This window comes from Rhinopithecus roxellana, chromosome 1, assembly GCF_007565055.1.
Source record: "Rhinopithecus roxellana isolate Shanxi Qingling chromosome 1, ASM756505v1, whole genome shotgun sequence".
Taxonomy (NCBI): Eukaryota; Metazoa; Chordata; class Mammalia; order Primates; family Cercopithecidae; genus Rhinopithecus; species Rhinopithecus roxellana.
Genome location: NC_044549.1, coordinates 169349769 through 169374329, shown reverse-complemented (window position 1 = coordinate 169374329; position 24561 = coordinate 169349769). Strand labels below are relative to the sequence as shown.

The 24561-nt window shown below is 39.9% G+C and overlaps 1 protein-coding gene across 1 annotated transcript in view; it reads left to right on the top strand.

Annotated features, from left to right (window-relative positions):
• The window catches only part of NR1D2 (nuclear receptor subfamily 1 group D member 2), a 36320-nt gene extending 18905 nt beyond the window's left edge, over positions 1-17415 (top strand). The window contains exons 6-8 of the mRNA XM_030933250.1: positions 1868-2053; positions 4654-4864; positions 14018-17415. Coding sequence (XP_030789110.1) covers positions 1868-2053; positions 4654-4864; positions 14018-14214 — 594 coding nt within the window. The 3' untranslated portion in view covers positions 14215-17415. The remainder of the gene's footprint in view (positions 1-1867; positions 2054-4653; positions 4865-14017) is intronic.
• Positions 17416-24561: the final 7146 nt, after the last annotated feature.

Here is a 24561-nt window from a genome sequence, read left to right as displayed (position 1 = left end):
ATAAATTTAGGAGTATTTTAATTTCATAGGCTAGTTTCTAAGGATTTTCTCAGACTTCATCTTATGAGATGACTTAATGTTGGTCATATCATTCAAGCTTTTCTATTTTTCCATCAAATACGACATTCTACATGAAAGTACAGTGTTCATATTCAGCCAAAATTTCATCAAAAACAGCAGTACCACACCATTTCCAGTTTAAACCATGAGGTCCTTTGATAGTGCTTGGTATTTTCTACTGACAGGTAATTAAAGTCGTCTTTTTCATTTTCAAAATAGTTGACTCTACCTCAATCTTCATTAAATTTTTTGTTGTCACTTGCAGTTACTTGATTCTGTGGACCTTATGTTAGGCTAAGTAGTTACTTTTTTTTTTTTTTTTTTTTTTTTGAGACAGTCTTGCTCTGTTGCCCAGGCTGGAGTGCAGTGGTGCGACCTCAGCTCATTGCAACCTCCACCTCTTGGGTTCAAGCACTTCTCGTTCCTCAGCCTCCCGAGTAGTTGGGATTACAGGCGTGCGTCACCATGCCTGGCTAATTCTTCTATTTTCAGTAGAGACAGGTTTCACCATGTTGGCCAGGCTGGTCTTGAATTCCTGGCCTCAAGTGATTCGCCCATCTTGGCCTCCCGAAGTGCTGGGATTATAGGCTTGAGCCACCATGCCTAGCCAAGTGGCTGCCTTAATGAAGGAAAAATCTGTAGGCATTTGGGTTCTGATTTCATGATATTCTCCATGGTTTTGTAATCATCCCATTCCTAGATTTTGTGTGGTTTTAGTGAAAATTTAAAGGCTGATTTTACTAACAGAATATACAGAGTGTGTTTCATCATCTTTTTGGTGTTTTTAAAATAACCTTGGCTTCCTGTTTTCCCTCACCTAATCCTCATTTAGAAGGCGCACCTGTATGTGCAGTCCTTGTTTCCTAATTGAACAAGTAGAAGTCAGTGATCACACCATTGTTTTTGAAACAAATGGGCAGTGACTTTTTTTTTTTTTGAGTCTCACTTTGTCACCCAGGCTGGAGTGCAGTGGTATGATCTTGGCTCACTGCAACCTCTGCCTCCTGGTTCAAGCGATTTTTCTGCCTCAGTCTCCCGAGTAGCTGGGACTACAGGTGCACGCCACCATGTCTGGCTAATTTTTTTAATTGTTAGTAGAGATGGGGTTTCACCATGTTGGCCAGACTGGTCTCGAACTCCTGACCTTGTGATCCGCCTGCCTCGGCCTCCCAAAGTGCTAGGATTACAGGCGTGAGCCACTTCGCCTGGCCAGGCAGTGAGTGACCTTTTTAACAAAATGAGGCACCTTGCTGTTTTTTCCTCTTGGAAATTACAACATTGTAATTCTGCCTATTTAGAAATAAGGGAGTTTTGAAATATTAACTAAATGTGAATTTGGGCCTAGACCTGTGACTTCTAGCTGTGTTGGACAAATCACTAAACCTCGGAGTCTCATTTCTCCACCTAAGAAATGGAAATTATAGTCTGCCATAAATAGCAGATTGAGAATCAAGTGAATTTGTTTGCAAAATTATAAACACCATATACTAGCATAAGGTGGCAGCAGTGTTACAAAATAAACTCTTAAACCTGTGCAACAGGTGTTTGAAATAGCTTGTTATAGATGATATTTTTGCTTAGGCTATGTTTTTTTAATGATAAGTTAATTGCTATTTATATTACGTTGCCAAGAGGCTTTCTACAGTGTGGTAGGCAGCAAATGGATAAAGTGCTATTATTTCAGTAGATTTTACTTGTGTTTTGGGGGTTAAATTCATGTTGGGGTTTCTGATAATTGAGATGCCGCTTTTGACATTTCTTTACCACCTCTTAGTATTTAATAGTTTTTCCGTTTTGTGTATACCAGGTTTGTCCAATGAGTAAGTCTCCTTATGTGGATCCTCATAAATCGGGACATGAAATCTGGGAAGAATTTTCGATGAGCTTCACTCCAGCGGTGAAAGAAGTGGTGGAATTTGCAAAGCGTATTCCTGGGTTCAGAGATCTCTCTCAGCATGACCAGGTCAACCTTTTAAAGGCTGGGACTTTTGAGGTAGGTTTTATTTATCCTGAATATTGATGCAGGCAGGGGATGTAATATTTTATTTTCATGGATGTTTTAATTCTTTTTTTTTTTTTTTTGAGACAGAATCTTGCTCTGTCACCCAGGCTGGAGTGCAGTAGCGCTATCAGCTCACTACAACCTCTGCTTCCTGGGTTCAAACATTCTCCAGCTTCAGCCTCCTGAGTAGCTGGGACTATAGATGTGAACCACCACACCTGGCTAATTTTTTTTGTATTTTTTTTGTAGAAACAGGGTTTCGCCATGTTGCCCAGGCTGGTCTCAAACTCCTGAGCTCAAAGCGATCTGCACACTTTGGCCTCCTAAAGTGCTGGGATTCCAGATGTGAGCCACTGTGCCCGGCAGGTGTTTTCATTCTTTTCTAAGTCAGTATTTATAGTCCAGAGTCTGAAACTATCAACAAAATAATCATCTCAGGGTTTTGGGAAGAGACTTCGTAAATCCAGAATTGTTTAGGATTTTGTGTTTATTTTTTACTTATTATTTAGGATTTGAAATATAGGTATTCTGTATCTCCAGCATATGAACTTCTAAGTTCTAGTATTCCTTTCAGATGTGGATTTAACAAGTTTCTGCAGTGTTAGACACCTCCTGAAAGCCTAGCCTAGCATTTACTGTATCCGATGCAGAATAAGAAGGGCAAATAGAATGTGGTTTTTGTTTTTTGAGAGACTGTAGAATATTTTGGGGATATGTCAGACATTTCTTATGTGCCACCTTAGCTCCTCCTGGCTTCACCTTGCTTTCAGGATCCTTGACTACTTTTCTGTCCTGCTTCTCTTGCAACACTGTATCCTGCCTGAGCTTGGGGTAGTCTCTACTGTATAACTTACAGAAGTGCCTCTCCTGGTCCTTAATTAGGTGTCTTTCACTTTCTCTCTGCCCCAGGGCATCCCTTTTGCTGCCAAGGTGTGAGATGCCTTGGGACCTAATTAAGGATAACTCTGAGATTGGGGTGGTGAGAGGAAGTTGATGTTTGGTGGGCCAAATCTTTGAACCTTTGATGGATGGGAGAAGTGAGCCAGGGCTGTATTTTCACTTCTCCCTGGATCTAGTATAATGGAGGGAGTGAGATAACTAAGTAATATAATTGTTAACTGATTTAACTTGGATGTCAATTATAACATGGTGCTGAGAACACTTACTGTGATAGCTTTCTTTGTGGATAGTCTCTTTGGGTTATGGTTTCTTGAAGCAGTTCAGTTAGACTTCATCTGCTTCCTTTGCCTTGGCTGCATTTGATGTGTTCATGTTTCGAAGTGTTGCTGCATTGGAATTTTGCTCTTTTTACTTAAGGCATAGAGGCCATGTGGTATACTTGGCAGCCTAAAGTGTTTCTTTAATGCCTTTGGCCAGGGCCCAGTTTTAAATTTACTGGCACTATTTCTTGCTCTAATTTTATGTTGCATTTCAGAATCTTTGTTAATAGAATGGCAGAGTATCTTTGCCATCAGTGGCTAGAATTTCTTTTGATGTTCTTCTTGGAGTATTTATTGCTTTGGTAGAGAATTTGTCTTAAGAAAGTGGATTCGGGACCGGGTGCGGTGGCTCATCCTTGTAATCCCAGCACTTTGGGAGGCCGAGGCAGACCGATCACTTGAGTCCAGGAGTTTGAAACCAGCCTGGGCAACACGGTGAAACCCTATCTCTCCAAAAAATACAAAAATTAGCTGGGTGTGGTGATGTTTATCTGTATTCAGCTATTCAGGAGGCTGAGGTGGGAAGGATCACTTGAGCCTGGGAGGTTGAGGTTGCAGTGAGCTGTGTTGCACCTCCAGCTTGGGCAACAGAGCAAGACCCTGTCTCAAATAAATAAATAAATAAATAGGCCGGGCGTGGTGGCTCATGCCTGTAATTCCAGCACTTTGGGAGGCTGAGGCGGGCGGATCACCTAAGGTCACGAGTTTGAGACCAGCCTGGTCAACATGATGAAACCCCATCTCTACTAAAAACATAAATTAGCTGGCGTGGTGGTGTGTGCCTATAATCCCAGCTAGTTGGGAGACTGAGGCAGGAGAATCCTTGAACCCAGGAGGCAGAGGTTGCAGTGAGCTGAGATTGCACCACTGCACTTCGGCCGGGGCGACAAGAAGAAAACTCTGTCTCAAAAAATAAAATCACTGGGCGTGGTGGCTCACGCCTGTAATCCCAGCACTTTGGGAGGCCGAGGCAGGTGGATCACCTGAGGTAAGGAGTTTGAGACCAGCCTTGCTAACATGGTGATACCCTGTTTCTACTAAAAATACCAAAAATTAGCTGGGTGTGGTGGCAGGCACCTGTAATCCCAGCTACTTGGGAGGCTAAGGCAGGAGAATTGCTTGAACCTGGGAGGTGGAGGTTGCAGTGAGCGGAGAACACGCCATTGCACTCCAGCTCGGACCACAAGAGCGAAACTCTGTCTAAAAATAAAATAAAATAAAACAAAAAAATAAAATGGCTTTGAGTAAAAGTAAACCCTGTTTTTCTTTTATAACTTTCTTTTATATATGTGGGATGATTCATAACTGACTTGAATATTATTTGTTATTGCTGTTAGACTTCTCCAAATACATTTCTTTTTCTTTTTACAGGTTTTAATGGTACGGTTTGCATCATTATTTGATGCAAAGGAACGTACTGTCACCTTTTTAAGTGGAAAGAAATATAGTGTGGATGATTTACACTCAATGGGAGCAGGGGATCTGCTAAACTCGATGTTTGAATTTAGTGAGAAGCTAAATGCCCTCCAACTTAGTGATGAAGAGATGAGTTTGTTTACAGCTGTTGTCCTGGTATCTGCAGGTAAGCAAGCTGGTTCAAAATTGTGCCACACCTAGCATATAGTGACCAACTGGGGAGAAGGTGGCATTTAACAGGTTCCAGAAAGTTATATGGAGGGAGTAAGGCCTTAAGGAAGATGCTAAATGGTATGACCCTGTTATTTTTATGTAACTAATTTTTTCATTATAACAATACATGTCAAAGTGCTATAGGAATAAAGTAATACTTATATCTAGACCTTATATTTACCACTGTTAGTCTTTAGCTTTTTGTTCATAATTTTTTTTTGTGAGTCTAAATCTTTATTTCATGGATTTGTTAGAACAGTATGTATCTCCAGGTAGGTGGTTCTAATATGAATTCCAGTTTTTATTCAAATACAATGTGGGATACTTGAAAACATTAAAAGTATCAAGAGGTATTAGTATGGTTTGTTGCAGAGAAATGTGAATTAGTTTTAGGCTTTAGTCCAGCTCTGCCATTGAATTTTGTGGGTAACTTGGGTAAGTAACTTTACTCTTTTGCGTCTTGGATTCTTTCCTCATCCTGTCAAAGGAAGGGGTTGTACCATGTGAGCCTGGTACGGTGTCTGGCATAGAAGAGCTACTCAGTCACTATTTGAATGAGTGAGCAAGATTTTTGAGTTTTTAATGTTTATTTATATGAGTCATTTATGATGTTTCCCAATGTCCCTGCCATCTTGCATTAACGTTGCAGTTATTTCTGACCTGAAGTGTTTTGATTCAGACAGTACCCATTAAGGCAGAGATTGTTACTCCCAATAACAAATTGGAAATTGAGACACTTTCCTAGGTACGTCTGAGTAAGTGCCAGCTACTTTTAGGTATCGTTTTATTTCCAACATTTGTTGGAAATTTTTTAGTATTTGGTTATGACTTTGTTTCCCATTTGCTTCCTACTGTGTAAAGGGCATGGTGCTAGGCATTGTGAGAGTTATAAGTTGTAGCCTCTGATTATGTGATGAAACCATAAATTAGTAGCTCTTTAAAGAGAACAAGTTCTTGGCCGGGTGCGGGGGCTCACGCCTGTAATCCCAGCACTTTGGGAGGCTGAGGCAGGTGGATCACCTGAGGTCAAGAATTTGAGACCAGCCTGGCCAACATGGTGAAGCCCCATCTCTACAAAAAATACAAAAATTAGCCAGGCATGGTGGAACATACCTGTAGTCCCAGCTACTCAGGAGGAGAATCGCTTGAACCCAGCAGGCAGAGGTTGCAGTGAACTGAGATCACACCACTGCACTCCAGCTTGGGCGACAGAACGAGACTCAGTCTAAAAAAAAAAAAAGAGAGTACAAGTTATTTGTATAATTTTAAGGGCCTTACCTCAGCAGAATAAAGACATGCCAATTGTTAACATAATTTGGCTACCTTTTCTGACCAGCTCTACCTGGATAACTAAAAATGTGTATATACATGGGAGTAGTATGAAAGAACATGTCAGTAAGGGATATCTGTTTTATTGCTAACTTATAATGCTTCTTGCATTTTACGTATCATTTGCAGAATCTCTTGATAAGTAATTAGTATTGGTTTGAGTTGACATCAGATTAATAAATCGATTATTTTGAAACCAAAGATAATACTTGTTAAATTATTTGTCTGATGAATATGCCTTACCTACTAGGTGCTCAGGGGGAGACAAAAAGCTTTAAGGCACAAGCTTGCTAAGTGTTTTCATTCTATTTGGAGAGATGGAACTACACAAAGGCTTTATGCTACTCAACTGTGTAGTTCTGACTGAGGTAAGTTGGAGTTGTAGAAAGGAAGATGAAATCATCTTGGAAGGCTCTGTGGGGAAAGATAGAAGTGGAGCTGGAATTTGAAGGTTGAATTATTAGGCTTTCCCAATGAAGAAGAGATGGAAATGCACGGGAGAGTACGAGATAGGGCCAGGGAAGGGTCAGGTGGCGAAAGCCTAGAGTGTACATCAAGGAGGAAGGGGGACAAAAGCCTTCAGAGTTAGGGGAGCACCAGGTTATGGACTAACAGCTATGAGAACTAAGCAGAGAGGTTTTAACCAAAATATGGGGCAGAAGAAAGTCTGTGTACCTTCTTAAGTAGGAGAGTGATCCGGTTGAACAAAGTAATGTTTAACATTAATTCTGCATTATTATTGTGGTGGGCGGATTAGATAGGTAAGTTATTAGTGCTAGAGAGTTAGGTTGAGAAGCTTTTGAAAGGACATCAGGTATGAGGCAGTGGGGTGAACTCTTCTCAAATAAATTAAGGCAGGTGAGAGGAAGTAGCAGGGCCAACATCCCAGAGGTAGTTCAGAGAAAGAAATGACAGCAAAGGGGTAGAGGGAAACGGTCTATGCCGGGAACCTTGTTATTCCATTTATATTTTCTCTAGGAACATGATTTTTAGTTTGATTTAATCTGTTTTTGAAGAAGCCTTTTTTTCTGATTATAAATTTAGTATGGGTTCTTTGAAAGTGTAGAAATATTAAAATGGAAAAAGAAAGGTTATAATATCACTACCATCAAAGATCACTATTAATATTGGGGGTCCTTATCCATTTACCTTCCCATCTGTCCATTCACCTGTTTGTTTACGTAGGATGTATTTTAAAAATGGAAATATTAAGTGCAAAAGACTGATTGTAAAAGAATACAGTGTATTCTCGTTTTTGTTAGGTCACTATATGAACATATACAAGTACACATTTTTGAAGTTTCATGTAAAATTTTAATCCTTACCACTTAAAAATTACTAGCTTTTTTTGTTGTTGTTGTTGTTGTTTTTTTCTTGGAGATGGATTTTCACTCTTGTAGCCCAGGCTGGAGTGCAGTTGCTTAATCTCTGCTCACCACAACCTCCCCCTCCCTGGTTCAAGCAGTTTCCATGCCTCAGCCTCCAGAGTAGCTGGGATTACATAGGCAGGCGCCACCACGCCTGGCGAATTTTGTATTTTTAGTGGACACGGGGTTTCTGCATGTTGGTCAGGCCGGTCTCGAACTCCCAACCTCAGGTGATCTGCCCGCCTCGGCCTCCCATAGTGCTGGGGTTACAGGCATGAGCCACTGTGCCCGGCCAAACAGCAGCATAAATTACTAGCTGTTTTTAAGCAGTATCTAGGCAGGAAAATAAAATTCAAAAGCTACAGAAGAGTTTAAAATGAAAAGTCTCTGCTTCTTTCCTCTACTGCCATCCTGATTCCTCAGAAAACTGGATTTCTTCACATCCTTCTTTTTAATTTCTGCTTGTTGACCACCCAACTCTGAATACAATGCTTATATCTCTATCTCTCTCTCTCTTTTTTTTTTTTTTTTTGAGACGGAGTCTTACTCTGTCGCCCAGGCTGGAGTGCAATGATCTCAGCTCACTGCAACCTCTGCATCCCAGGTAGCTGGAATTACAGGTGCCCACCACCATGCTCAGCTAATTTTTGCATTTTTAGTAGAGACAGGGGTTTGCCATGTTGGCCAGGCTGGTCTTGAACTCCTGACCTCAGGTGATCCAGCCTTCTTGGCCTCCCAAAGTATTGGATTACAGGTGTGAGCCACCATGCCCAGCCAATACCTCTTTTTATTTAGTAAGTATAACTTACAAATAAAAGTATCCTTACTTTTCCCTCTCAATTTTCTTATGTTTTATTTTTCAATTTATTTTAATGGTTTTATTTGTAATTTTAATATACTCACATTTTTTGACCTTTACTTATATATAATGTCTTTTGGATAGTTTAGATAGAATCTCTTCATTATTCAAAGACACTGTTTTTCCTCTGTACTCTGACTTTGCTGTAACATTCCTTTTATGTAGTCAATTAAAACATTTATATCTTGTTCTATAACTGTTTGTCATGGTTTGATCAGTTGATTCCCAAAGTTGAAAAGTCAAGAGTCCACATTTATAGTATTATGATTGTGTAAATACTACTTACAGTGTTCACACAGTGAGGTTGAAATGGTAAAAAATAATGGAAACCTCTTCTCCAAACCTCTGCACCTTGAAGGGTGATGTTCCTTGTATCAGGGAATGAATGGATAGTTTATTTCAGTTATCTATTAATTGTTTAGAATTAAGTAACATAGTTTGCTTTATCTTTAAAATACCTTTTTCTTTTTGGGAATGTATAGTTGTCTTCTGTTGTTTTGGGGTTGTCAGAAGAAATGCTAATTTCTATGTATCATTATATAATTTTATCCTCACAGTAGATCCCTGTGAGCTGAGACATGTTATTCACAGTTATACAGACAAGGGATTTGAGGAAGAGAGGGGTTAAGAAATTTACCCAACGTCCATTTTTAATTATTGGCTAAGCAAGTACTTGAACTCCCATTAGTCTGGCTTCAGAGCGTTTCCATTATACTGCTTATTAACAGAATAGCTCTAGTTGCTAAGGGGTAGAAAAATCTCAAACATGGTATTTGCCTGTAAGATTGGAAGAATCCTGATATCATGGAAGGGGAATTATACCTGGAAGGTAAGTTTCTTTTCAGGTTGTTTAAAGTAACAGCAGTTACTTCCAGTTGGAGATTAAGGATTGGGATATAGGTGTGAGGTCAAGGCTCATTTACATAGAGATTTTAGCTGTCTTCATAGAGATTTTTGTTGAAGGTTTGACTTTTCATCATGTAGGAAGTGAAAATAAATAGAATATTTGGTGAGGAGTACAAGCTTGGGAGTGTGATGAAGAACCAGCGAAGGAGAGAGAAGATAGATATGTAATAAGTTAAACTCTACAGTACTAGTGTAGCATTTAGTGCACCATTTAGAAGATGAATTTCCACTTCAATATGTGTACTCTTAACATTATAGTCTCTAGAAGATTGTTTACCATCCAACCAGGTTTGTACCTTAGGTTCTTTGGCCTTGAAATCTTAAAAACCATGGTTTTAGAAATTGAGACTGTAGAAAAATTTAATACAATCTGTGGTTTTAGATGTAGGCATCCATTTCCCTGAAGTTCTGAGTTGTATAACGAAGCATAGGTCATGTAAACACAAAATAGCCACTGAAAGACCAACGACTTAAAACATTTTTAAATTCTTTGTGTGACTTCTTCCTACACCTGTCCAACCAACTACTACTAATACTAGTTCCCACTCAGGTATCTTCACCACTTTTCAGTTGTTTCTTTCTTTGCCCATCTAGATTATTTTGTTTGTGGGGATTACTGTCATTCTTTCTCAGTTTTCGGTATTATAAATTACTAATCATATGATTGAAACGAGTTACTTGTCACTTAATGACGTAAATATGTTCTGAGAAACTCATTGTTAGGCAATTTTGTCATTGTGTGAACATCATAGAGTGTATCTATATAAACCTAGATGGTATTTCCTACTACACACCTAGGTTTTATGGTATAGCCTGTTGTTACTAGGCTACAAGCCTGTACACCATGTTACTGTGCTGAGTACTGTAGGCAGTTTGTAACACAGTATTTGTGTGTCTAAATGTATCTAAACAAAGAAAAGGTACAGTAACAATAGATATGAAAGATAAAAGCTGGTATACTTATGGAGGGCATTTACCATGAAGGCAGTTTACAGGACTGAAAGTTGCTCTGGGTGAATGAGTGAGTGAATGAGGAGAGCATGTGAAGGCCTACGACATTACAGTACACAACTATAGACCTAATAAACACTGAACACTTAGGGTACACTAAATTTATTAAAAGTTTTTTTCTTCAGTAATAAATTAACCCTAGCTTACTCTGTTTTACTTTATAAACTTAAATTTTTAAAAGCTTTTTGAGTCTTGTAAATAACACTTAGTTTAAAAACAATACATAGTACAGCTATACAAAAATATTTTCTTTATATGTTTATTCTATGTGCTTTTTTCTATTTATAATTTTTTTTTTTACTTCTTAAACTTTATTGTTAAAATCTGTGACAGACACACACATTAGCTCAGCCCTATACAGGCTTAGCATCATCAATATCACTGTCTTCCACCTCTATGTGTTGTTCTACTGGAAGGTCTTCAGGAGCAGTAATATGCATGGAGCTGTCACCATCTATCACCTTCTGTATTTCTATGATAACTGCATTCTTCAGGAATATCTCCTGAAGGACCTGCCTGAGGCTGCTCTACAGTTACCTTTCTTTTTTTTAAGTAGAAGGGATGGGCGAGGTGGCTCATGTCTATAATCTCAGCACTTGGGGAGGCCCAGGCTGGTGGATCATTTGAGGTCAGGAGTTCTCAAAAAATAACAAAAAATAAAGTAGAAGGACTATACTGTAAAATAATGATAAAAAGTATAGTATAGTAAATACTTAAATCAGTAATGTAGTTGTTTACTATTATTAAGTGTAATAGGTTTGCTTACGCCAGTATCACTATAAATGTGTTAGTTATGTGTTGTGCTATGATGTTACGACAAAAGCTGCAACGTCACTAGGCGATAGGAATTTTTCAGCAACGTTATAATTTCATGGGACCACCCTTTTATATGTGGTCTGCCATTAACTGAAATGTTGTTATGTGGCACATGACTATTTTCTTCTGTCAGAATGTAAGCTCCTTAAAGGATTTCTGGTTTTGTTCATTGCTGATTTCCAAGCACCTTAGAACGGTAACCAGTACATTTATTTAATAAATGTTTGGCAAACGATTTCATCAAGTGAAAGAAGGTTATTTAAAAAAACAATTACTTGACTCTCAAAGGCAAGAGAGACTCTTCAAAGCATTACTGAAGGCTTTATTTTTATAAAGATAACTTATGATTAGCCAAAGTTAAATGTCAAGAGAAAGAGATCTCTGCCAGTAGTTTTGTCTGAAAAATTGTGACCCTCCCCCTCCCCCCACAAACCAGTATCCAACTTTTTTTTTTTTTGGAGACAAGATTTACTCTGTCACCCAGGCTGGAGTACAGTGGCATGATCTTGACTCACTGCAACCTCCATCCCCTGGGTTCAAACAATTCTCGTGCCTTCCTCCTTCCAAGTAGCTGGGATTACAGATGCCAATCACCATGACTGGCTAAATTTTGTATTTTAGTGGAGACAAGATTTCACCATGTTGGCCAGGCTGGTCTCGAACTCCTGACTTCAGATGATCTACCTGCCTTGGCCTCCCAAAGTGCAAGGATTACAGGAATGAGCCACCACGTCCTGCCCCAACATTCTCTTTATTTTTTGAGTCACCCAGACTGGAGTGCAGTGGAGTGATTATGGATCACTGCAACCTTGACCTGGGTTTAAGTGATCCTCTCACCTCAGCCACCCAAGTAGCTGGGACTATAGGCATGTGTCACCATGCCCATTCAATTAATTTTTTTTTTTGGTAGAGACTAAAGTCTCACTATGTTGCTTAGGCTGATCTCAAACTCCTAAGCTCAAGCCATCCTGCCTCGACCTTCCAAAGTGCTGGAGTTCCAGGTGTAAGCTACCATGCCTGGCCTTTTTTTCCAAGAAATAATTAGCACATAGTTATAATATTCAAATTTTGTTAAATATAAGATAAACTGGCCAGGTGCAGTGGCTCATGCCTGTAATTCCAGCACTTTGGGAGGCCAAGGCGGGTGGATCATGAGGTCAGGAGTTGAAGGCCAGCCTAGCCAAGATGGTGAAACTAAAAATATAAAAATGAGCCGGGTGTAGTGGTGGGCGCCTGTAATCCCAGCTACTCAGGAGGCTGAGGCAGAGAATTGCTTGGACTCGGGAGGCAGAGGTTGTAGTGAGCCAAGATCACGCCACTGAATTCCAGCCTGGGTAACAGAGTAAGACTCATCTCAAAAAAAAAAAAAAAAAAAAAAAAAAAAAGATAAACTTATTTTTTACCATTTTTCTGCATTTAGAGTTAAACCTTTCTTTTTTTGCTCTTTACTATTAAATTTTAGTCATTGTTTTAAGTGCTTGCATTGCAAATGACCTTTTTCAGCTACCACTTATAATGGAAGACCTCCTCAATATCCTTGTTAAAAAACGAAAGGGAATGAATGGCCAGAAGTTTTGCTTCCTTGTAGAAGTTAGGAGTCTTGTTCTTGTTAATTACAACCTCCCATCTGGGGGACCATTGAATATTTTTGTGTACTCCTGCCTCCTGTTATAAAGGGAAAAAAATACTCTTGCTGATGAAAAAGTCTATGGGTGACCTACATAAGTTTACCTAATTTTAAGATACTTTATTGCAGGCTTTTGCCAAATGACTGGTTTATTAACATATTGTATGAGAAATTTAATAAACACAATATGCTAAATGAAAGTGAATGTAGGGTAACATAGCAATAAAGTTGCATAGTGTATTAGTTACCTATTACTGCATCACAAATTGTCCCAAAATTTGGGGGCTTGCAAATGCAAACATTTAATCTCACAGTTTTTGAGAGTTAAGATATGATATGAGAGATAGGATATGATACGTGCCTCTGACTCAGGGTTTCTTAGGAGGTTGTAGTTAAGTTGTGGACAGGGCTGTGGTCTCATATGAAGGCTTGAGTAGGGAAGGATCTACTTTCACTTGTAGCAAGATTCAGTTCCTTGCAGGCTGTTGGACTGAGCACCTCAGTTCCTTGCTGACTGTTGGCTAGAGCCCACTCTTAGTTCCTTGCCATGTGGGTGGGCCTCTCCACAGGGTGGCTCACAGCAAGGCAGCGGCTTTTCTCAGAGTAAGTGAGCAAGAGTGTACCTAAGATGGAGGCCACAGTTTCTTATAAGCTAATCTCAGAACTGACATCCTATCACTTCTGCCATACTTTTTTTTATTAGAATTTGGTAAGTCTCGGTCCACTTAATAGGAGATTGTACAAGGGTGTGAATACCAGGATGAGGGGATCATTGGAGGCCATTTTAGGGACTGCCTACCACACATGGTGACATACAAATGGGAGTATATTCCATATGTATTGAAAATATGTTTATATACTACATTTTTTTATTTTGCTAATTAGAAGCAGTTGAAATAAGATGACATCTAATTTTAAAAAGTCAGAACCTCTGTTTTTGTGAATAAAAATTCTTAAGCAGTAAAGAATTTTGATTTATCAAACGTTTTTTGTGATATATGTGCTTTATAATATATAGTAAGTAGCTAACGACTTGTTACTGAGATTTTGAGAAATTTGTCAACTTTTGCCTTTATTCAAATGTATAACCTTGTTTTCTGTTCATTAGTGACACTGATAAGAATTTTATTTATATTTAATGTTAATAATTTATCCTGTCTTTCATATTTCCCTATTCCTGATCTCTCTTAGATCGATCTGGAATAGAAAACGTCAACTCTGTGGAGGCTTTGCAGGAAACTCTCATTCGTGCACTAAGGACCTTAATAATGAAAAACCATCCAAATGAGGCCTCTATTTTTACAAAACTGCTTCTAAAGTTGCCAGATCTTCGATCTTTAAACAACATGCACTCTGAGGAGCTCTTGGCCTTTAAAGTTCACCCTTAAGGCCTTTGTTTATTTAAACATGAACTGATGGTAACTGTACATTTTGTGCTAAAATGCGTATTTATATGTGTATACCATATATGGAGATAGAAAAGACCTTTAAGACAATAAAAGATTGTAGGCTATCTCTGTAATCATGCAATAGCTGTTTGGATTAAGAACTCTTCAGCCATGATTCGACCTTGACCGCATCTCCCTGACAGACCAATCAGCTGTGTCGCACTTAAACTGGAGAAGTTACACTGAAGTATAATCACACTGAATGTTAGACTTTTTCATCTGCCAAAACCAAAAACCATTTTGATCTCCCTGTGGTATAAATATGACGCACAATCACAAGTGTATGAGGACTTAGAAATTAATCCTTTGTGGTAGGAGTTCTGTTGAATGATGGAAATCTTATTACTACCACAAGACTATTTGATCTGGTAATTGGAGACTTTGGGATTTAGGAGATCTCCATGTCGGTATTTTACTCTACCACTGTTAAAGTGTGTGGTCCTGAGTAGTTTACTTGCTTGTGGAAAATGAGAATTGATAGTGTCCCCAATGCCCCACCTCACAGAGTTACTAAAAAATGTCTGTAAAGCATATTTACCTCTTGGGAGATAGGCACTATGTAAATAAGGTAAAATTTTTTGTTATTATAATTATTCATAATAACATTCTTTTCTTCTTTCTAAGCCTTTCTGGGAAATCATTTCACAGTCCACACCAACCATATTATTATTATTCAGGGTTCCTGCATATGTGTGGGGTATCCTACTGATACACACATACTCGAAGTTTATGGGTATAACAAAGACATAGTACATGTACATAATATGTATGTGAATATAGTTAAACATAAATATCTTTCTTCACAATATTTTAAACTGTGAAGAACTTTATCATACAGTAAACTTAAGAGGTGTCAGAAGACCCAAATTAGGTGCATTTTACCTGTTGATGATGGCATAACCATTGCTTTAAAATGTTTAGACAGTAGAATATTGGATTTATGCTCTATTTTTGTTTATTTAAGCAACACTTAATGTAAAAGTGCAACAGGCAATTGAGTCCAAATTTCAATGACAAAAAAAACCCATGTATTTTAGAGTTCATCTTTGGCAAAATCTTTGGTTCAGGGTACTAGTTGTTTAAAAATTCATTCATATTCTTACCTTGTGCTGAAAAAGGTTGCATTGCTGCCCCTTATACACATGCTGCAGCTTGATGTTAAAGAATTTTTATTCTTTCAGAAGAATTATTTAATGTTTAAAGAAACTGTTTAATATGATGGCATGTGTGTGTGTGTGCGTGTATGTATGTTCTAAGTCCACTTCTTTTTTCCTAAATAACACTACAGGGATTTTGTCATATTAGATTTAACTTATAATTTGAAAAATCATCTAGTGTGTGACCTACAGGCTTAGAAATGGTATAGTCAAGACATTTTATCCACATTTCTAATAGTGGACTTGATTAAATAGATAAGATCAGCATCTGTTTATGGTGGTAGGAGAAATAGCCAAAGTTCAGGATTTTATGTATGTTTTTCTGTTTCCCTGGAAAACAGCAATTAATTGGATTTTTTGGTAAAGATTGCCTTCTATATAATGTTTGGATTATATAAAATTGCAAAAACGATAAGAGCCTGCTTTACTGTACTAAGCCTGTAACTTTCCGGACGTGTGAGCAGAATGCCTTATTTTGTAATCTTGTTTAACTTGTTGCTACTGGGACTTGATTTACTGTGGCACTAGTTAAGTAAGTTGAAAAAAAGTTAAACCCTCTCATTATTAAAGAGGAAAGGCAATGGTGATGTCTGTAATACAATATAAACCATAATTGTGATTTACCTTAAGTAGGTATAACTCTTATGGGATATACAGTATAGTTTTTGTGAATCTTTACATGATAGCATTATCTTTTTATAATTTTTTTTCCTAAGATAAACAAATGCATAGTTTTCTTCTATGGGGGATAGAAACAGCTTTTTGAAGTAATATTGAAAACCTCAAAGATCATGTTGATTCTTTTGCCTTTTGCATAAGCCTCTTTATAACGTATCTTTAAAACAATTAAGTCTTTAGGAATGTATAACCAGAACTATGTTAGTATTGCTTATAAAACTTTAGTTAGGTTCAATATATACATATATACATCTCTATATAGGTATATAGATTTGCATTTTGTCTTGTAAAATTTTATTTGAATAAATTCCTCCTGTAGGTAATGAGAAACAAAATTAATAGTTCATATGTCACTCATAGCTTTTCTATATTTGAAAGTAGCCCAATATGAAACTTCTGATTCTAAAATTAAACCAGCAGCCTATTACAAGCACATTCTTTGATTGAGTCATTGGTTATAAACGTACTAAATGCAGAGAAGACAGCCAATTTAGGAAACTTCTGAGTTGGTGGGACACTGTTGATTAATAATGTACTGTATGAATTAAGTGATGCTTTAACTTTGATTTTACATTTTAAAGTTAAAATGTGGGCATTATGTCAGCAAACTTAAGGGCATTATGTCAGCAAGCTAAAACATTTTTTTTCTTGTGCTTTTAATGTATCTCTTTACATGATCTGAGAGAGGATTCAAGTTGATAGAAATAGCTGAGGGGAAAAGGGGAAACATCTTGGGATGAAGCTTGTCCTTATGGTGATGGTTTAATCACAGATTTAAAAATGAGAAGGAAATTTCAGTGGATTAAGTGTATAGCTTTCATATCTACATTTCAAGAAATGACCATTGTAAACTTGATAAGAGATGATTTATTTTATGTAAACATCTTTGCAAAGCAAGGTGTAGCAGCTCAGCTAGATTTATTACTGTGCACGAAGGTAAATACCTATCTCAATTATTCTTTTTCTTTTCCAATATAAAGTTTGCTGAATGTACGAGAAGAGTTTATCACTTAGGATATAGAATTTTTTTAGGGGTTGGGGGGAGGGGATCTGTCAGGAAACTATTACCTATAAAAAAAGATTGACTTGATTCGATCCAAAAGAGAAAACTTGAAGCTATTCTGGAACTAACATGGAAAAGTGAAATGGCTATTGTTTAAAAAATGATAGAAATACATTGTTGATGGGATATGAGTTAAGTTTATTTTCTACAAACTGTAATTGATGAGGACATGGATAATATCTTCATGTTTCTGAGAAGTAATCTGTATGTGGGGGGAGGGGATAATAAATATTTCTAACCAACTGTGGTGTTTGGTGTCTAATGTACCTTGCCATTTTTGTAAAACTATAATGTAACTCACTACAAGTATCTTTCCCTTGAGCATAGCAGGATCTTTTATGTAAATCTCTGATTCAGCTTGGGGAAATGTGTGTGTGTATATATAGATATATATGTGTGTGTGTATAGATATATGTATACACATATACATGTGTGTATATATATGTATGTGTATATACGCACACAAAGGGCTTAAAAAAAGATTTTAGAGTTTAGAGATTCCGGCAAGGACTGTTGCTGTTTTCTGTAATGCCAACCGAGTAACGGTTCATTGTGTGTAATAAGGTAGTCTTTCTAGGAAGGAGATGTGAGAGAGGAATGGGGTACTTGATATAACCAGAAATCACCCTTGGCCATGAATGGGGTAGGGCACCTCCCCAAGACTACTAACCTCTTTTTCCTTTCCTATCAGTTGTTCCCATGTTGGCAAAATTAAGATAGCTACTTAAATCTGCATTGTCTGCAGTAATATTGTTAGGCAATCTTGGGGGTGTTGCTTTTCTGGCTGGAAACCCGTGGCTGGTGGCACCTTTGCCTGAGATTTGCTTGGGCCCACTGGGCTTGTTCCACCCACTTGGCCTGGCAGGCTGTACTCAGCTAACACTACTGGCCTGGATCCCATGCCTCCAAGGGAGACTGAGTCAGGCATGGAGCATCAAGGAGTGTGTGAGCGAGTGTGGCATCCAGCTACTGTGCAGACAAGTCAGCTGCTGCCACGGGGTGGACATCTCCAGGTGCTGGCTCTCTGCGAGGCTGCACCTGGACCAGGCACACCATAAGCAGCTTTTCCAGCTGGCACTGGGGAATGCAGTGGTGGCCGGAAGGCTGAAGATGCCAGGAACCACAGGGCCCCAAAGAGGGAATCACAGCCTTGGCTTGGGGAGCTCCCAGGTGTGAGGTCCCTGAAGGGCTGGCTGCAGCTTTTCTGTCTTTGGCCCACAGCGTGGTGAGCAAGGGGCATGTTTCAACCCTGTTTGTGTTACAACTTCTAGCTTTGCCATTCAGTGGGTCCCAAGTTCTTGTCCTGCAACCAGGAAGAATGAGGGTACACAGACAAGTGGAGGGTAAGATGAAGAGGAGCTTTGTTGAGTGATAGAATAACTCAGAGGGGACCTGCAGTGGGCAGCTCCTTTCTGTAGCCAGGGTATCCCAGTGAGTGTTTAGGCCTAGCAGAGAGGAGCCCCTGGAGTGGGAAGCACCTTGCTGTGGGCAGGTTGTCATCCCACTCTCTGGAGCTCTCAGCAGAGGGAAGGTCCTAGAGTGGGTGGCTCTTCTCTGCAGGCAGGTGGTCCTGTCATCTCTGCAGCTCTCAGCAGAGAAGGTAGTTCTTCTCTACAGCTGACCACCCCTTGGTCTCCCCATCCTCTCAGCAGAGAGGAGGCCCTGGAGTGGGTAGATCCTCTCCGCAGCTGGTCATCCCTACCTCTTCCCCTGCTCTGACAGTCTAGGGATTTTATGGGCCTCAGAGAGGAGGAAGTGCACGCTGATTGGTCCATGGGCAGCCATGGGCGGACCTGGAAAAGGCACCACAAGTTTCCACTCGGGTCCACAGGGCTGGCGGCTCAGTCCTCAGCCTTCAGGCCCTGAAGGTGGGGCCTCACTGGGGACCTGCCTCCTTCCACTCAGGAACCTGTCTGCGTCTTGCTGCTGTTCATGACCCCAGGGTTCGGCCCCAGCTTTGCTCCAAGGTCGGAGTAGGGTGCCAATAGCAGGGGGAAGCCAGGCAGTGGGAACAGGGACTTCTGAGCCTGTGAGGGCAGGGGCAGTGGGGGGGCCTTCCTCATGCACCCAAGAGTGCAGGGTGCTTGAACCCCAGAGGAGGAGGCTTCAGTGAGCTGAGATTGCACCACCACACTCCGGCTTGTGCAACTGAGGGAGACTCAGTCTCAAAAAACAACAGCAAAAACAGTGCAGGGATGTTTGGGCGGCTGCGACTGCACCCAGATGGGTGGGCCTCCCACCGGCTTTATGGAGCATGCAACCCTGGAGGCACCTCCTTGCTGCAGCTGGTGTGATGCAGCCATGGGCTGTCTGGAGCAGCTTCTGCCATAAATATCCACTATGTTGGCCGGGCGCGGTGGCTAGCGCCTGTAATCCCAGCACTTTGGGAGGCCGAGGCTGATGGGTCATGAGGTCAGGAGTCCGAGACCAGCCTGGCCAAGATGGTGAAACCCTGTCTCTACTAAAAGTACAATAATTAGCCAGACGTGGTGGCGGGCACCTGTAATCCCAGCTACTTGGGAGGCCGAGGCAGGAGAATCGCTTGAACCCGGGAGGCGGAGGTTGGGGTGAGCCCAGATGGTGCCATTGAACTCCAGCCTGGGCGACAAGAGCGAAACTCCGTCTTAAAAAAAAAATCCGCTATGTTTCTGTGGATGTTAATTTATGTTAGGTGGGAAAAATGGGCTCCTTGATCAAGTAAGTTTGGAAATGCTGGGTTAAACAAGGTTCCTGAGATGTCTCCATGTCAGTCCTGGCTCTGCAGTGAGGCAGTGAGCATTGTGAATCCTTTAAGGAAGGGGTTAATGGGTTGCCATTTTCATCCAACTTTCTTCCTTAAATAACCCCTTTGCCTTTTTTTTTTTTTTTTTTTTTTTTTCTGTGCTGAGCACTTGTTGGGACTCTTAGGAAAGAGCTTTTAGGAGAAAAAGCCTTGTTAACCTTATACCCACTTTGGGTGTTGGTCAGGATGTTTATCGAATTCAGTGGATTATTGCACAAATTTGGATTTTATTTTGTCCTCTTCTTTACACAGTTTAATAAGCAAGCTCCAAGTAAACGTGTGGTTGATGGAAAACAAAATGGATTAAATTCCTTCTGAAATTGAGGAATGCTGTCTATGAATACAGGAATAAAGATAATCACTTCACAGATCTGGTTTTAGTTTTTACACTAGATTGGGCCTGTGTTAAAATTTGTTATGTTTGATTTTTTTATTCTGTCTATATAAAAGCTTAGAAACAGCTGTGGCATGTGTTTCAGTAGCCACATCAGTGTTGCTCTTCACTGTGTAAGAGTTGGATGCTGTGGGGTGATTTTTGACACCAGAGTATAAAATCCACTTACAACAACACTGAATGCAGTGAGTAGAGGAGCCCTAAAGGGAGGTCTTGGAGGAAGCTCAGAATTTCTCCATTTGCTTTAATATGGGGCACATTCCCCAGAATGTAAACATGCTCTCAATGCTCAAAGTTAGCATTTCCCATACTTTTTAATGCAAGTTGCTGACGGGTCGGATCAGTGTTTTTACAATGACTCAAAAACAAAATCCACAGGTGAGTATGGTGTTCCTAAAATTTTTCCCTCTATTTTTTCTGCTGGAGTCTACAGAGCCAAATACGATCTTCTAAAAGTCTCTGAAGTCAGTTCTGTATTTTTTTATTTTCTATTGTCTCATATTGCTCTGAACACCTTAACTTCAGCAGTTTGCCCTCTATTATTTTGTTGCTTTGCTTATAAATACTCATCTGTTTTCTCCCCTGCAATAGCTGTTTAATTTCCTGTTCAAGTTCTGCAGTTAAATGCAGTTAGGGTCGTTTCCAAAGTGGAGAGCACCTACCTACTTTCATTCTCTTGATCAACTTTTTGTTCCCTACTGTGGCTGTGGTTTTCCTAAGCTGTTTTATCTGATCAGATTTTCAGTGCATGGACTAATGGTTTAGTCACTTATTATTATTATTGTTATTTTTTGAGACAGAGTCTCGCTGTGTCGCTTAGGCTGGAATGCAGTGGCTCAATCTCGGCTCACTGAAACCTCTGCCTCCCGAATTCAAGTGATTCTCCTGCCTCAGCCTCCTGAGTAGTTGGGATTACAGGCGCACACCACTGCACCCAGCTAATTTTTGTATTTTTAGTAGAGACGGGGTTTCATCATATTGGCTAGGCTGGTCTTGAACTCCCAACCTCAAGTGGGAGGCCTACCTCAGCCTCCCAAAGTGCTGGGATTACAGGTATGAGCCACTATGCCTGGCCTAGTCACTTATTAATTGCACACATTTATTGAATATCTATGTATCAGGATTAAAGAAAAATTCCAATGCAAAATGAGGTTCCATGAAAAGCTGGCCAACTAATTCAGATAGTGTTAGGGGAGTTCTATGCATGTGGAGCACAATGGCTACCAATCCCAGCATTTTGAAGGATAATTGCCAGGCACTGCTGTTGTAGACCTTATATGCTGGAGCTGGTTGTGAAGGCTTCTGAGGTCTGATTCTTGTTTCTAGGAATTCAGGGAGCCAGTTATAGGTTCAACCATTATTACCAATTACATTAAGCTTTCTATGAAATGAATTGTATTTTTAAAAGACAATGCTCAAAATTTACTTCCAAAGTATTTGACTGTTATTTACAGTTTTGAGGTTAAATACCTTAGTTGTTTATCTGCATGGTGGAAATACTTCATAATGTTATGCTCCTGGACATCTCTTTCTTGCTAGTGAGGGCAACTTGGTAGCTCAGAATTGGCTAAGGTGGGATTATTTATACCACAGAAATCTGCAAATACCATGAAAATCAGGGTTTGTGTTATTACTTTGTTGATTATCTAGACTTGAGAAAGTGATGGGGAAAATGTTAGTAATACAAATTAAACTTAAAAGTGTGTCATGTCTCTAGCGGTTAACATTGTGGATAGCAGAGAAAATTGAAGAAATATTCTAGTGTTTGAAAATTCAGCAAAGAAATCACACACATTGATAAGTCAAATTCTGACATAGTTTTTATTGTGTTTTTGTTTCATTAGTTAATATACATTCAAATATCAATCTACATTCATGCCAGAACTATGCCTGTTGGTCAGATGCAATTTAGGCAGAAATCAAGTACATTGCTTTCTGTGAGAATTAATTAGTTATATGGAATTTACAATAAAGAGTATTGTACATTTTATAAATTGTGCTCTGTATGCCTTTTCAGTAAAGTTAAATAAATACCTACACACATTTTTCCTCCCCAGAGAGCTGGTTGTTAAACATTTACCACTGCAAGACTATTTTCATACATTAATTCATTTGATCTTAACCCCAAGAGGCAATTCTGTTTTCTAGATACAGAAACTAAGGCTCAGAGAGTTTTAAGAACTTACTCAAGGTTACACAGTTGCTAAATAAGTGCTGGGCTGCAAACTCAGGCATTTGAGCTCCAGAGCCTGCTCTTAACTGTATTCATAGCTGGGCTTGGAGTCTCCTCCTTGGCAGAGTGGTTTTTGGTAAGTTTGCTTTGATCTGTACATATGTGGAGCTAATACTCATTTATGGGATTGTCTGGGAGTAAGAAAAGGGGAAGCTTTGGATCCTAATCAAAGATTCAATACATAAGAGGAATTTAATGTTATCTTCCACCAGACCCAAATACATTTTTCTCTCATGTAAAAGGGATAAAATACTTACAGTGGATGTAAGACTGAGGGAGATGTATTCAAAGACCCTCTGCAGTGAAGCCTGATACATATACTAAGTAATTGCTTTTTCATCATAGATTAGAATAGCCTGCCCAAAAACTTTGTATAAAGGAATCATTGTGGAATGTACTTGCTATGGCTTGACTTTCTCCAGTAAAATTCACGTAGAAATTTAATTGCCATTGTAATAGTATTAAGAGCTGGGGCCTTTAAGAGGTGATTAGTGCCAGGTGTATGGACTCATGCCCGTAATCCCAGCACTTTGGGAGGCTGAGGCGGGTGGATCACCTGAGGTCAAAAGTTCGAGACCAGCCTGACCAACATGGAGAAACCCCATCTCTACTAAAAATGCAAAATTAGCCAGGTGCGGTGGCACATGCCTGCAATCTCAGCTACTCGGGAGGCTGAGGTAGGAGAATCGCTTGAGCCCAGGAGGCGGAGGTTTCGGTGAGCAGAAAGGCACCAAGAGCGAAGCTCCATCTCACAAAAAAAAAAAAAAAAAAAAAAAAAAGAGGTGATTAGGCCTGGCGTGGTGGCTCGCGCCTGTAATCCCAGCACTTTGGGAGGCCGAGGTGGGCGGATCACCGGAGATCAGGAGTTTGTGACCACCCTGGCCAACATGGTGAAACACTGTCTCTACTAAAAATACAAAAATTAGTGAGGCGTAGTGGTGCGTGCCTGTAATCCCAGCTACTGGGGAGGCTGAGGCAGGAGAATCACTTGAACTCAGGAAGCAGAGGTTGCAGTGAGCCGAGATTGTGCCACTACACTTCAGCCTGGGCGACAGAGTGAGACTCCATCTCAAAAAAAATAAAACTAAATACAATTTTAAAAATGGGTGATTAGGCCATGAAGGCTCTGCCTCTTTGAATGGATTATAGCGGGATTGGGTTCTTATGAAGGGTGAGTTTGGCCTGATTTCCTCTCTCTGTTTCACATGCTTGCTCACCCTTCTGTTATGATGCAGCAAGAAGGCCCTCACCAGATATGGCCCCTTAATCTAGGACTTTCTAGTCTCCAGAACATAAGCTCAGTAAACCTCTTTTCTTTATAAATTACCCAGTTTGCACTATTTTGTTATAGCAGCAGGAGCTGGACTAACAGTTCTCTTCTCTGTCAGGCTTCTTCACCCAGCATCATGTTTTTTTTTTTTTTTTTTTGTTTGTTTGTTTTGAGACGGAGTCTCGCTCTGTCGCCCAGGCTGGAGTGCAGTGGCCGGATCTCAGCTCACTGCAAGCTCCACCTCCCGGGTTTACGCCATTCTCCTGCCTCAGCCTCCCAAGTAGCTGGGACTACAGGCGCCCGCCAACTCGCCGGGCTAGTTTTTTGTATTTTTTAGTAGAGACGGGGTTTCGCCGTGTTAGCTAGGTTGGTCTCGATCTCCTGACCTCGCGATCCACCCGTCTCGGCCTCCCAAAGTGCTGGGATTACAGGCTTGAGCCACCGCGCCCGGCCCCAGCATCATGTTTTTGAGGTTCATTCATGTCATTCGTATATTGGCAGTTTGTTCCTTTTCATTGCAAGTCATGTTCCATTGTACAGATGTATCATGGTTTATCCATACTCCTATTGAATGGACATCTGGATTGTTTCCAGTTTCGTTATTATGTATAAAGCTGTTATGAACACTCCTTTGTATTTGCAATTGCACTGTTTTGTGATTTAACCCTGGTATAGAATCTGTGCTAAGTTCTAAGAGTTCAAGAAGCAGT